A 14,379-nucleotide genomic window follows, 5' to 3' on the forward strand; every position below is an offset into this window, starting at 1 on the left:
GCAGACTTTGCAAGACAGTAAATTGGAATTTCCTTTGCCATACCGTACTCGTTCAAGTTATCATAGTGCTTCTTTTGCATCAGATTGTTATGCTATGGCTGCCTCTAGTCTTTGCTATGAGAATGAGCCTGTTTCTTTTGATGAGGCACAAAATTCAGAAAATTGGATGGCTGCTATGCAATCAGAATATGATGCTATTATGAAGACTGGCACATGGTCTTTATGTGACTTGCCTCCTGGCAAGAAGGCTATTGGCACTAAGTGGATATATAAGCTAAAGCGTAAACCTGATGGAACAATTGACAGGTATAAGGCTAGGCTTGTTGCGAAAGGTTATGCCCAAGAAAAAGGCATTGATTTTGATGAGACCTTTGCAGGCACCTGTCGAATGACTACTGTTCGTAGCATCTGTGCAATTGCAGCCCATCGTGGTTGGAATGTACATCAGTTGGACATTAAAACAGCATTTCTAAATGGTGATCTTCATGAGGAAGTGTATGTATCCCAGCCCCGTGGTTTTGTGCAGAAAGAGCATGAACACAAAGTGTGCAGGTTGATAAAGGCATTATATGGCTTGAAGCAAGCACCACGTTCTTGGTATGAAAAGATACATGCCTATTTGATTGCATTTGGGTTTGAGAATAGTCCAACTGAAAGCACCTTATATGTTAAGCGTGCTGATGATGTATTTCTGATCATGGTTGTGTATGCCGATGATATGTTGCTCACTGGTCCCAATGAGAAGCATATTGCTGATTTTAAGGCTGATTTGCATGCCTCCTTTGAGATGTCAGATTTGGGGAATTTGCATCATTATTTGGGCATTCAATTTATGCAAGTTGATGGTAGAACAGCTTTGTGTCAATCAAAATACATTTGACACATTATTGCAGCATTTTGGCCTTGAAGACTGTAAACCTATTGCCACTCCCATGGAGACAGGTTTACATTTGAGCCTTCATGATGCTGGAGATGCATTTGATGTTGTTCTCTATCAGCAAGCAATTGGATGCTTGATTTACTTATGCATAACCCGACCTGATATTCAGTTTGTTGTCTCTCAGATGAGCAGGTTTATGAATTGCCCAAGAGTTAAGCATTGGCAGGCAGTTAAGCGCATCTTTTCCTACTTGAGTGGTACCCGATCACTTGGGTTGTTTTATCCCAAGGGGGGAACACTACTGCCAGACCTGCATGCTTTTTCTGACTCTGATAGGGCTGGTTGTTATGACACTCGTGTGTCCACAAGTGGTTTTTGCTTCATCCTTGGTAGCTCATGCATATCTTGGTTGAGCAAGAAGCAGCCTACTGTGGCCACTTCTAGTTGTAAGGCTGAGTATAGGGCAGCTTACACAGCTACAGTTGAGTGTGTGTGGCTCAGACGCCTTTTAGCTGATTTGGGTGTTGGTCAGTCTTCTGCCACCACCATCTTCACTCATAGTCAAAGCGCAATGGCAGTTGCGAGGAACCCTGTGTTCCATGCTCGCACTAAGCACATTGAGGTACATTATCACTATGTCAGGGAAAGGTTCTCCGCTGGAGAGATCAGTTTGGCTTATGTGCGCACGCAAGAAAACTGTTGAGAATCAAGCTCAACTTGTGTGAACATGTGCTTATGAAGAAAAGGACGATGTGTGAAAAAGTGTGTGAGCACACTTTATTGTAATCCGTGTAGTTGTCGAGTGTTAGTGTGGTCAAAGAATATTAGATATTCTTATGACAAAATCGTACTCAAGTGGATATCTTCGTTAGATTCCACCAACACATTTAATAGGGCAGTCCCTTGAGGACTTGTATATAAAACCCCCTTTGGCCATTTAGTTTAGTTGATGATCTTTAGATAATTAATATAGCTCTCTTAAGTGCATAAGTTGTCATACCCCTACTGTGTGTTTTCTTATTTTTCTGGTTATTCTCTGTAATTCCTTCTCTTGCTTATACATTCACTCTCTCTTTCTCACACACACACTACGCTTCTGAATACTAAACTCTACTAGAGTTAGGTTCTTTACAAGAACATTGCAAACCTCTTCACAAAGGCTCTGCCTAGGGAGAAGTTTGAAGCTTTCCGCAAAGCTTTAGGCCTAATCCCATTTGTGGATTCATCTCTATCCACATAGCTTGGCACTTGTTTAACCATGAGTGTCACTTCCTTGTTCACCGCATCACTCCCAAGGGGGATTTGTTGACATATTTTGGTAGTGATGTGTGTGAACACACTTAGGACAGTGATGTGTGAACACACTTAGGATAGTGATGTGTGTGAACACATTTAGGACAGTAATGTGTGAACACACTTAGGACAATGATGTGTGTGAACACACTTAGGACTACAGGGCATTTTTTCCCTCTTTAGGAGGTTTTTTCCCCGTCTAAAAATATTCTTACAACCCTAAAGTGGTGTAGCTTTTTGGGATTCAAAGCAAGAACCCAACATTTAATATACATACTTTCTGTTTTTACTAGCATAATAGCTGTTATTCATATGTCGCGCATCATAAACATGCAAGGATTGTGTATGACATTGTGATCAGTGTGCATGGATTAAGTGAAGCCAATTCTGAACAAGGAATTTGACAGATTTAATCAAGATAAACATGAGAGGAAGTGACTGAACATATTGATGTAAGTTTGAAACAGGCTCACATACATCATGCTAAAACCTCCGCCAAGACATTCAAATGAAGCAGCGCATGAGTTCTATTGTCTATTTACTAGTGGATCAGATATTTGAACCTGGGGAAATGCAAAGGCCTAGTGGTCTGGTTGTTGGAAAGGTGCAGGAGCCATAACTACTCATTTTGTGATCATTTTATTATAGTGCTGTCCAGATTGTCAACCATGCAGCGTGGAGCGCATGTGGTAGGGATTGAATAGTTCACAACTGTTGCCACTCATGCTGACGGTGGGAACCAATACTGAGTGTTCCCTCGAACCACCTTAAGTCTCCGTGAGAATCATTGGTACTAGCCAGACCACATTACTTCATTTTCCACATTGTTCCTCAATTATTCCCTTGATGAACACATCTGTCTTCATACGATGAGCAGGAAAGTCAACTGGGCTAGACACTTGTGATTGTTGCCGTACTCCCTTAGTTCTATGTCTAAAGGTGTGGCGTACTTGATTGTGCACAGGGAGCATGAATTGGTGGCTACACTTGTGCCAACCTTGTGCAGCATTCCATACTAAATTGTGATTCTTAAGGGACCTTCAACCATTACTCTCTGAATATTGACCCACTCAGATGTTTTCTTGTGCCTTGTGTACAGGATCACCCAAGTTGTAGAGTTAAATAGAGGCCTAGTCACATCCTTTACTCCACTCATTTCCTTGGGTATTTGATAGGCTCATGAAGAAATTTTTGGATCTCATGTGGTGGCGGCATGGATTGGTGGATGTTGTACGTGATTGCCCTCATACCAAAAACTCGGGTGCAAGACCGTCCGATATTGGAACATGAACTAGTGAGCTCGATGAAATTATACACTGTCATAACACCACCAATCTTGGCCTAGGATAAGAACTTCAAGGAGAGCATTGGGTGGCATAATTCAGGCACTGACCATTGACTCATTTGAATTTCACATCTGCGTTAAAAAACACAAGTCATAGGAACTGACCGGGTTAATTGGTCATCATTGGCTATGAGCTCGGGATCCTAAAAGCTCTTGTAGAATATCACTCCAATGCTTACCAAGGTAATGACATCTTAGTGACCCATTTAACATGGTACATTCAATGGCCCTATTGTTTGGGGTGTCTAGCAATGTTAGGAAGACATAATGTGGTACTCGTATGCTTTTGGAGTTATTGGGTCTACATCCAGAGCATGAACACTGAAACAATCTACAACCCCACCATCTTCATCACAACACTTAGCGCCAATAGGATACATGCTATCCATAGTGGTAAGCGTTTGGATCCAATTAATCGTGGATGAGGCTTCCTAAGGATTTAGTGCCTTTGGGTCCATCATCCATGTGGGTGGGTGTTACGAGCATAACCATAACTTATTCTGTTATAGTTAAACCGTAGTTTTCTACACACGAAGATAAGAGCATTGATCTAGAAATACTCTCTAGTCACATACCTCTAGAAAGTTCTAGAACTAGAAGCTTCTCGAGGATTCTAGAGTATTCTCCAAAATATGTATTCTAATGCATGTACTTCAGCTCACAGTACAAATACTTATAACCTCCTTGGTCCCTTTCAAGGAATTCAAAGCCAGTCACTGACATATTAATCTAGTTTCCTCGTTTCATAGTATTGTCTCCTTGATCTTCATATTTGTCTTCATGCTCTCCAGTTAACCCTAGCTTCCTAAGTTCATAGTCTCATCACTCAAAGCTTCTACAGTTCTTAGCCTCGTCACTTCCAGTTCCACGTTCATAGCCTTATCAGTCGTACTCTTGTCATCCGTGCTCCGTCGTAGTCCATGGTTGGTGTGTCCGTGACAGTAGATCTCTAATTGTTCATCATCGTCACCTTGACATGTTATTCTTGAGTCAATGGTTGGCTAGTGCAGAAATTTCACTCTTTTTGTTGATTCTAATGAGGTACAATTGCTTTTGAGCAACTTTGCTTCATTGAATACAACATCACGACTTCCGATTACTTTTCGGAGATGAGGTAACCAAATTTTATAACCCATCTCATCTTCTGCACTACAATTTGTAAAGCCTCTCACCAAAATGCATTAGGGAGATTAGTTGTTGAAAGCATACATCGAACCCTTTCACATAATGTCCTATTGTATCGTTCATCTATGTTTCAGGCATCGTCATGAGTAAGAAGATTGCCTTCATTTTGTCGTCGAAGATTTGCAATCCTACATCTTGAAGTTGATTGCGTAGACCATTGAATGTGGAAGTCTGTTGGCATCTTCACGTCGTGCAGTGATGAGCCTTCTCATCAAGTGAACTCAATTCACTGTAATGGTTGTGAGTCGTACATAGTCTTCAGTTTGCCCCATACCTCATGACTACTAGTCAGCCCCTTGATATTTCCTAAAACTTCATCTGATACTGCCATGTAAATGTGGGCAATTGCCTTACGACTGAGTAGTTTCCAAGTCCCATCATCCACACCAGCTGATTTGTTTTCCTCCAATGCTTCTGCACATCCTTGTAAGTAAAGTGTGCTTTCCATTCTAACCTTCCATGAGTCGAATCCAGTGCCATCAAATTTCCTGAATTCTACCCCTACATTGGCCGATGTATTTGCCATGGTGAAAGAAGGAATACAGAACAGACACAAAAAACAAAATTCCCACTTATTCAAAGTCGAGACTAAGAAATGGAGATCCTGAGAGGATGCAATGCTCACTCTGATACCAGTTGTAAGGGAGTAGAAGATAGAATGACAATCTTCTGAAATATCCAAAGGCAGATACAAAAACTAAAAACATTATGCGGTTTAACATATAGGAGGGATTGAAGAAGTAGATGCAGTTCTGCAAAACAAAAGGCTACCGCTTAAAAGAATATACAAGGTAGGACTGCACACACGCACACACATATATGTGTGTGTGTGTGTGTGTGCTATCCAAGATACATAGAACATGCTCTTAGAAGAAGAGCTTTAAATGTTGATATGACAGCTAAGTCATGGCCTCATAAATACCTATTTAATGCTGAGTGGAGTCTAGTACAAGGATCCCATTCAAACTACAAAATATTCTTTTAGAAGTTGTAGTACAGCTCTGAAAACGAGACCGTAGAACTTTGACAAAAATAGAAAATATTAAATAATATAAACTCTTTTTCTAGTTTAGTTAGAGAAAGCTAAAGGGCCTTTAATCCCAACATATATAAGCATACCTGTATATACATAAATAAATATAGCTAAATGTGCATAATTGAACAAGCATACCCAAGTATCTGACATGGATGTTGCAATTAGGCAAAAAAAACATCGCATTGATCACTATATAAAGCACCTTGAAAGCAGAAAAGTAGCAACAAAGAATTTCTTAACTGTTTTCACCACCACGATGAACACCTCCAATACCTCCTGTAACAAACACTTGAATACCAACCTGTGCAAATACCATGCAGCAGAGAAACAAATCAAGCATCAATATATAACAAACCTGTTTAACATTTTCAGAATATACCTTTGAAGCAAAAAACATAGTAGCTGAAACGGTAGTAGCACCATTCCCCTTTCTTGCAACCTGCATAATAGACCAACTTTGATTTCAAATGTACTAGTTAAGGTACAAATATTTACAACGGGAGGTGAGGCTAATCACATGACTTTAAGATGGAATCCACATTTTGAGTATACATATGCTGTATAGAATATACATACAGATACATCCATATGTATCAATATGAAAACGTTTCTAACATATTCTTTGCAACAACTAAACAAAGGATTCAACACGATATAAATGATAGCCCACAATCATGTAATAATAGTCGATCTCAATATGACACGAGCTAGTTTGAGATACATAACAGATTATCCAAATTTTTCATAGAGGAATATAATCTTCTGAAATCATTGACTAAAATTACGGCAGAGAGCCATAACATTTATATTACCATACATATGCTTCGGAGGAATTTCCCTGGATTCTTGAATATACATACACACATTAATTTTCAATATGTCATTCCCATCTCCATTCCCTACCCATAGACAAGTAGAGATCTCTTTAAATACATTTACGCTTCATAACTATTATGTTCAGTTAAATATCTTTCTCTTGTATAAATGACCTTGTTACGGAACGAAGTTTTCTGAATATTTGTACAATTTTCCCATCCCATAAGAATCATGTGAGTTTTCTAAATATTTGCATGATACATATACGTTTAATAACTATTATACTCAGTTGAATATCTTTGTCTTGCATAAATGACCTTGTTACAGACTGCCAAAAGGGGACACTTCCTCGCTCCACCAGTGAGTTTTATCTGTATCTGCTCACTTAGGAGCGCATTGGAGAGAGCTCCTCTTGTATCAAACCTTTTTTTCTGATCGTGCTTTGGCTCTTTGCTATAGTATAAATCCTTGTCTTCTCCATTGTGTTCTATATGTTAAATATATAAAGGTTGAGTATCCAAAACCCTGCAATGCCCTGGTAAGCCACTGACGGTGTCAGCATCTATGGGGAGGAGGTATATGACCTGTTCTAAATACGGGAAAAATAGTGGAAGACACCCTGTACAAAAGATCCACTCAAAGTATGCATGATCCAGCATAGTCAGCTTCACAATAGTCCTATTCATTTTCTCTACTACATTTTTTAAAGGTGAATTTGTGTTGGAGTTCTTGGGCTTCACAAAAGCAGATGAAAAGTTCTCACCCTCCCTATATATGTGAAGCTTCACCAACTATAAATCTGCTAGTCTCTGCATGACTTTCTGGGATAACAAAGAACTAAAGGCGCCATCTTTTTTTGTCTTCACCATGACTTCAAAATCTTGTAATGGCATCATATTTATACCCAAAACCTAATGGGGTTGAAACCATGACCTAATCAACCACAAGATGACAACGGGTGGTATGCAAATAGATATAGTCTTATACAATCTGTTATGAATAATCTTCCTCATTTCCAACATAAATGCACAAGAAATTAAACTAAAATATTTGAAAACACTAATCAAACAAGATTAAGAAAGGCTAAAGTAAACTTATTTCCAACCTACCACATGCGGAATATCTCTTCGTGCAGTTTTAGTGAAGTTTTTACCATTTTTGGCCAAATCTTCCAGCTCATTTGCAGATAATCCTAGCCAAATAATCAAAATGCAAAATAAATCTCAGGAGATGCTAAAAGAAAACTTCAAAATAGAAGATTGTATGCTTACCTATGCATGGAACGCCTCTAATTATAGCTATAGTTGCTGGAATTGCTCCATTTTGTCGGATGATGTCCTCAACTGCCAATGCAGTCTGAAGATTTTGAGGATATGGCATTCCTGAGCATTAAGACCACAACACTTTTCTCAAAAAAATATTGAGTTGACCATCTTATGTGTGGATGCCAATAAGAGAAACAATAATTTCTCACAGAATCTTGTGTCCACCATCATAGCAACTTTCTTTTTCCTTCTTTCTTTGTCTGAGTTTATCTAAGGTGCCAGATTTAGGTTTTTTCAGGAGTTCCTTAAAAATTGTAATGGCTCGCTCTCAAGAACTCCAGACAAGGGCAGAACCAGTGTTAATGACACTAGGCGTGCTCTTTTTCTCATCTACTCGACAACAGAGCCAGACTCGAATATCCAAACAAACAAACTTAGATTAAATTTTCCGCTTTGGCTTTCTCTTTTTTATTCAACTATTTTAAAGTTCCCCACCTACAAGCAACCTGTGGCTGGGCAGGGTGTTTCGGAATAATTCATTGGCCCCATGAATCTCATCGCATGGGCACTAATATATAGGACAATATTTGCTTCTACTTTATTTTATCTGTGCATAGGATGGATTTTATTTCGGTGCAAGCCTCATAGTGGCAATCTTTCTTCTTTCTTCTTTCTTATTTCACTGGATACATAGATATATAATTTTTTTTCTATCCTTTTCCACTTACCATGTGTGATGATTGTTGATTCAAGAGCAACCACAGGAGATGATTCACAAAGAGCTCTGCGAACATTTGGTTCGATCTTAAACCCTAAACGATCCTTCACAGGGAATATAAGTATAAATATCAGTGAATCACAATCTATGGAAAATTCAAGCTATATATACAGAGTGAGAGAGAGAGAGAGAGTGGGTGTGTTTGTGTGTAATACTTCGAGCACGGAGCTTGTGAGGTGACTCTCAATAACTGCAATACGAGATTTGATAGTATAATCCATGGCAATCAAATGGCTCCTGCGTACCGCGATCATACACACAGAGACAGACGGTGTGTGTATATATATATATATATATATATATACACGCTCGTCACTAACTACCACCAAAAAATTTAAGATGGCAAGTGAGGCAATCACGGGCGTGGACGGTGCAGGTCGCACACCGTTGATGGGATCTCCACCGTCCAATGTGGATAAAAAGCTGACACCGCTTGTCACTAGGAACCTGACTCTGTCACAAGGAGCCCCGTTGTCTGACAATCTCTGTAACTCGGAGCCCGACTCTGTCAAAAGGAGCCTCATTGTCTTACAACCTCTGTCACCAGGAGCTCGCCCGACTCAAGCCAGGAATGATTAGAAAAACCCAATATATACTTACTTCAATAATGATTACAATAATGTACATAAGCTCACCAGTTACTTTGACATCTTCAACAAATGGCCCCACGTCGTGTATGGGGTTCGTATCCATGTTCGAGTCACTCATAGGCTTTTCAGTAATGATGTTTTTAGCGTCCATATCGTTGGATTTGGGGCACCTAGCACCCTTTCTTACAAAAACCCTAAACCATCATTCAAGTTAGCACACAAACATCACAATATATAGTTGAGAAATGATTCAAGCCATACCTCCCTTCATAGGGTATTGTTTCACCCCAATCCGCATCAAAGTCTATGAAGGTCTTGGACTGACGCGCCATCTGTACAAACCACATGCCATCTTCAATAACCACCGATATGTCCATTGCATTCAAGTCTTCAAATTTCAAAATCCAAGCACACCAAGAAATCGTCAAATGCATGCAACAATTTTTTACGTGTATAGTTAAATAATTGGGAGGACACAAGTCCATATATAATAAGATCTGAAATATTCAATGGAGAAATGTGGAACATGCAAGGTGTCTCCAATAGCATTTCGAATATGGCATATGAGAAGTGTTGATGGTTTTAGGGTTAGGGCTAATGATTATGACGTTGATGATTAATGATGAAGATAGACATGGTGGGTGTGATGAGGAGCGATGACGAAAATGACAATTATTGCGGGGTGATAGCATGATGTGCATTGACGAAAATGATAGCATTTCAAATATGGCATATGAGAAGTGTTGATGGTTTTAGGGTTAGGGCTAATGATTATGACGTTGATGATTAATGATGAAGATAGACATGGTGGGTGTGATGAGGAGCGATGACGAAAATGACAATTATTGCGGGGTGATAGCATGATGTGCATTGACGAAAATGATAGCATTTCAAATATGGCATATGAGAAGTGTTGATGGTTTTAGGGTTAGGTTTAATGATAATGTCGTTGATGATTAATGATGAAGATAGACATGGTGGGTGTGATGAGGAGCGATGACGAAAATGACAATTATTGCGGGGTGATAGCCATCTCATCACTTGTGCCCCAACGCCCCGTCTCACATCTCAATCCGTGCGAGCTAAGTTGCATGGAAGCAATGGTTCGAATGACAGATATCGGGATGGGCTCTAACATGTATCGATGTGTACGGCTTCCCCGTTCCGCGAAGAATATGGTTTTGTAGTTAGATGCAACATTTGTAGTATAATGTGTGAAGCGTGAGCCACCACATTTGTCCCATGTCATGATACATTGGCATTGCAAAAAGGCCTCATTTACAGAGGAATCTAGTGACGCATCATGAAGCAAGTGTCTTGCATCCCATCTACCAAACCATTTTTCTATATCTTGCATCCAACCGGAACACAAAATTTTGCTTTCATGCGACTTTTGGATCTTTTTGCTTGCTTCCCATTCAATTCTAGGAAGTCGATGTGAGGGGCATTTTTGAACCTTAAGCATGTATTCAACAACCCTTTCCATGGCCATGATCTCAATGGGAGGCGATCCCGTCTCACGGAGGAGGAGGATGTAGGGCGTTTGTTTCTTAACTTGTAGAAACTTTGTAAGAAAATGTTTTTGGACATTTTCAAACTCTTTCCACGTAGATTTAGGGATGCTACCGCCCCATACTTCCACCCCATAGAGAAGAACCATGGTCACCAAAGTGTCAAAAAGATATTTCTTGAGGACCCAACACTTAATATCTCCAAGATTGCATGTGTTCTCAAATGCATAATATTCTCGCTTACCCGCCTCTAAGCGGCGTGTAGCACATTTATTCCATATATGATTTGAAGGAACTTCAAGGCCAAGATATTTGAAGCTTTCCACATATTCAAGTGGTTCATTGTTGTACATAATGCATGGTTTATCTCTTTTTTTACGCTTCACAAGCATAATCTTTGTTTTAGAGCTATTGACACTTAATCTAGTATGCATGCAAATTTTTTCCAATGCCTTCATAAGCTTTTGTGCATCTCCTGAAGTATTTGCAAAAAGCACTACATCATCCTCATATAACAAAAGCATAATCACAACTTTCCCAATGACAACTTCTTCAACACATTCTTCCTTTACAAACTTGGTAACCATATCAAAAGCTTTCTTGAAGTCTACAAAGAAACAATATAAACCTTTACCTCTAAGGCGACTTTTCTCCATTAATACTCGAAAAGTAACAAGATGATCAATGGTGCTATGGTGTTTTTGAAAACTAGCTTGTCCATAAGCTCTCTTACCATTTTTTTCTGCCCATACACTTATCTTTGATTCCATTATACATCCAAATAGTTTTGCCATTAATGAGCCAACCATGATGGTTCGATAGTTGTTTACATTATTTACATCTCCGCCTTTATGTAAAGGTTTGATCCAATTTGTAGTCCAATCATATGGCATACCATGTTGCAATGCATCATTAAACATATCGCATATCCATATATGTGCTTCCTTTCCCGTCCATTTGAGCATTTCAACTTTTATACATTGAAGATCGCTTGCCTTTCGAGAGGCCAATTTCTTAAGTCCTATGCATATATCTTCAATTGTAAAGAAGGGAGACATATGTGAAAGAGAACCATAGTCATCTTTCCGGTAAGAGATAACTTATATAAATTCTTACAATGCATAGACAAGTCAAGAAGAGTTAAGTCACCATAACTCTCAACACGTTTCCCCTTTAGATTTCCCCAAAATTTAGCACATGCATGTGCTTTCTCTTGCGTTTGGAGAAGTTGTTGAGTAACTTCCCATATTCGTCTCTTTCTTTGAATAAGCCTTTTATAGTCATGCAAATGCTTTTGGTAATTTTCTTTATCCTTAACTACATCCAAAACCATAAGGCACTTTCGAGCTTCATGACATTCTTTATCAAACCATTTTTTCTAACATTTCTTCGTGCATTTCCATGATGTGCGGTTGGTCGAAAAACATTTGTTTGTACAAGAGAGAATGACATTCTTAAAAGCTTCCCATTTGCATTCTAGTGTGGCACCATGTTGTGTCTTTGTCATTTGTAACATATCAACCATCTTGGAATACATGGGCGCTCGCTTAAGATTCATGCTCAAGTGCGTTTGTTTACTATCTTCAATGACCTTCTTGCAATCAAACTTATGCATACATTTGAGATCAATACATAAATTCCTATGATCGGATTCTGGTGTCCATTCCCCCAATGAGAATTTATGTATATGATCCAAAATACCTTCAGAAAATAGCACATAGTCAATCACACTATTTCCATTGTGTTTTCTACATGTAAAGCCGTTAGTATTGGGCCATAAGGAAACACCATTTGCAATAAGCAATTCGGTACTATTGCACATTTGTAGGAGTAGTTTCCAAATTGGTTCGGATCTTTTTCATCGCTAGAAGATTGACTATACATTTATTTCCATTGTGTTTTCTACATGTAAAGCCGTTAGTATTGGGCCATAAGGAAACACCATTTGCAATAAGCAATTCGGTACTATTGCACATTTGTAGGAGTAGTTTCCCAAATTGGTCCGGATCTTTTTCATCGCTAGAAGATCGACTATCCATTTGCATATCCTCTTGCATCCTTGAGATATGTGGCATGAAAGATTCATGTGAATCAAGTTGGAAACTTCTTGTAGGAGCATTCATGTCACCAAAGACAATAACTTCCCCTTTGGATTTGAAATAAGCAATATCATCTTCTAGATTTGCAAAAGGTTGATCTTTATCCAAAGAAGCATAGAAGTTAGAATCTTGATAAGGAATGTAACATCCAACGACAAAAGTGGGCAAATCATTAGGTGTTTCTATTTTGAACCATATGTAGCATTTATGTTCATCATTTTTTACGATTGACACATATTTCTCTATTTCCTTTTAATCAAACATGCCACCCCTCCTTGTCCTCTTCTTTGTCTTGGATTTTTCTCCCATATCAAAGAGTGTACATTATAGTTTCCTAAACCTTGAATCCTTTGATTATCATGCTCCCATGTTTCAACAAGAAGTGTGATATTCGAGTCATCGATGAACTCCTCTATGCCGAATCCCACATTCCATGGGTACCACTACAATTCCAAAAACATAGTCGTAAAAGACGTAGTTTAGTCTCATAGGTCACATGTCCCTATTTGCCTACATTTCCATCTTTAAGCACATCCTTAACCTTATTTTTCAATCTTTCTTCATATGTTTTATGACGGGCATTTTGTTGTGAGATAGTACGATCTTCACTCACAAAGTATTGCGTACCTTTGAGGTATACCCAACTGTTTTTTAGTATGATCCGCCGCTTTGTATCATCCATCATTGTGCATACAATGGGCCTTTCTTCGGAGCGAGTAACACCATGTTTCCCAACTCGGTGTGCCCCATATACATTCACATCTGACATCCCATAATGCATGTTAAAAAATTCATCAATGGCCTTTCCAAGGGAAGCGGGTGTTTCCATACTCTCCTCTTTAATCCCACGGATAACAATGTTCTTTGATCTTCGTTCACGCTCTTTCAATTCTCGGGCATCTATGCTTTCTATATTCTTCTCTTGATGCATCACATGCATATTAGATGAGTTTGATACCCCATCCCCACCACATACATCGGCCCATGATTTCGTTGTACATACATTTTTTATCTCACTTACATCCCACCTCATTGTGTCTAATTTTTCTTCTTTTAATGCTTCCTTTAACTCAATCTTATTAAGGCGCTCATTTGTTTCGAAAGCTCTTTTACATTCTTGAATCTCTTCTTCAAGTTTTGCAACCACTTTCTTAAGAATTTCATTCTCAATGGCAATAGTTTGGAGTTTAGCATTCTCTTTCATTAACATCCTAATCTCTTCACCTTGCTTGTTTATGGTTTCTTGAAGAGAAATCAAGTGACTCATAAGCATTTTGTCCATTGTGTTTATTGCATTGGAATCAACATTTGTTGGTGATTTCGGTTCATTATCAATCATACTCCCGAACTTTGAGGCAACCTTACGAGTGTGTCATTGTAGGACCAAACCCTATGAGAGAGGGAGAGAGGGAGAGAGAAAATGTACCTTTCACTTGATTTAGGGCTTCAAAATCTACCTTGCGTTTGAGGTGCCATGGGGCAAAGATGGATACAGACAAAAATGCTCATAACTTCTCGCCACAGTAATGGAATTCAGTAAATGAACATTCCTTAGAAAGCTCCTCTTCGTATCCGTCCACA

The 14,379-nt window shown here is 39.0% G+C and overlaps 2 protein-coding genes across 2 annotated transcripts; one reads left to right on the forward strand and one right to left on the reverse strand.

Moving 5' to 3' along the window:
- The first annotated feature begins 895 nt into the window (after nt 1–895).
- On the forward strand, nt 896–2,332 carry LOC147847996 (secreted RxLR effector protein 161-like). Its single transcript, XM_087338690.1, has 2 exons — nt 896–1,569; nt 2,011–2,332. The coding sequence occupies exons 1-2, from the start codon at nt 933–935 to the stop codon at nt 2,118–2,120; spliced, it is 747 nt and encodes a 248-aa protein (XP_087194816.1). The 5' UTR covers nt 896–932; the 3' UTR covers nt 2,121–2,332.
- Nucleotides 2,333–3,167: 835 nt separating this feature from the next.
- Nucleotides 3,168–8,859, reverse strand: LOC147847997 (pseudouridine-5'-phosphate glycosidase-like). The gene is made up of 7 exons (XM_087338689.1): nt 8,754–8,859; nt 8,549–8,642; nt 7,827–7,937; nt 7,665–7,747; nt 6,119–6,178; nt 5,980–6,040; nt 3,168–3,590 (listed from the first exon to the last, which is right to left on the reverse strand). The coding sequence occupies exons 1-7, from the start codon at nt 8,850–8,852 to the stop codon at nt 3,574–3,576; spliced, it is 525 nt and encodes a 174-aa protein (XP_087194815.1). The 5' UTR covers nt 8,853–8,859; the 3' UTR covers nt 3,168–3,573.
- Between the last annotated feature and the right edge of the window lie 5,520 nt (nt 8,860–14,379).

Source organism: Azolla caroliniana, unplaced genomic scaffold (genome assembly GCF_043228905.1).
Source record: "Azolla caroliniana isolate FFs.n. ecotype wild unplaced genomic scaffold, voAzoCaro1.0.p SCAF_538, whole genome shotgun sequence".
Classification (NCBI taxonomy): Eukaryota; Viridiplantae; Streptophyta; class Polypodiopsida; order Salviniales; family Salviniaceae; genus Azolla; species Azolla caroliniana.

Bases quoted from the DNA above. Each gene is read 5' to 3' on its own strand.
- LOC147847996 (XM_087338690.1), top strand. From the start codon at position 933: ATGGAGACAGGTTTACATTTGAGCCTTCATGATGCTGGAGATGCATTT. The intron at 1,570-2,010 runs AAGAAAACTGTT...GTTAGGTTCTTT, and splicing joins TTTGGCTTATGTGCGCACGC to ACAAGAACATTGCAAACCTC.
- LOC147847997 (XM_087338689.1), bottom strand. From the start codon at position 8,852: ATGATCGCGGTACGCAGGAGCCATTTGATTGCCATGGATTATACTATC. The intron at 8,643-8,753 runs GTATTACACACA...TTCCCTGTGAAG, and splicing joins TCACAAGCTCCGTGCTCGAA to GATCGTTTAGGGTTTAAGAT. The intron at 6,041-6,118 runs GTATATTCTGAA...GTATTTGCACAG, and splicing joins CTATGTTTTTTGCTTCAAAG to GTTGGTATTCAAGTGTTTGT.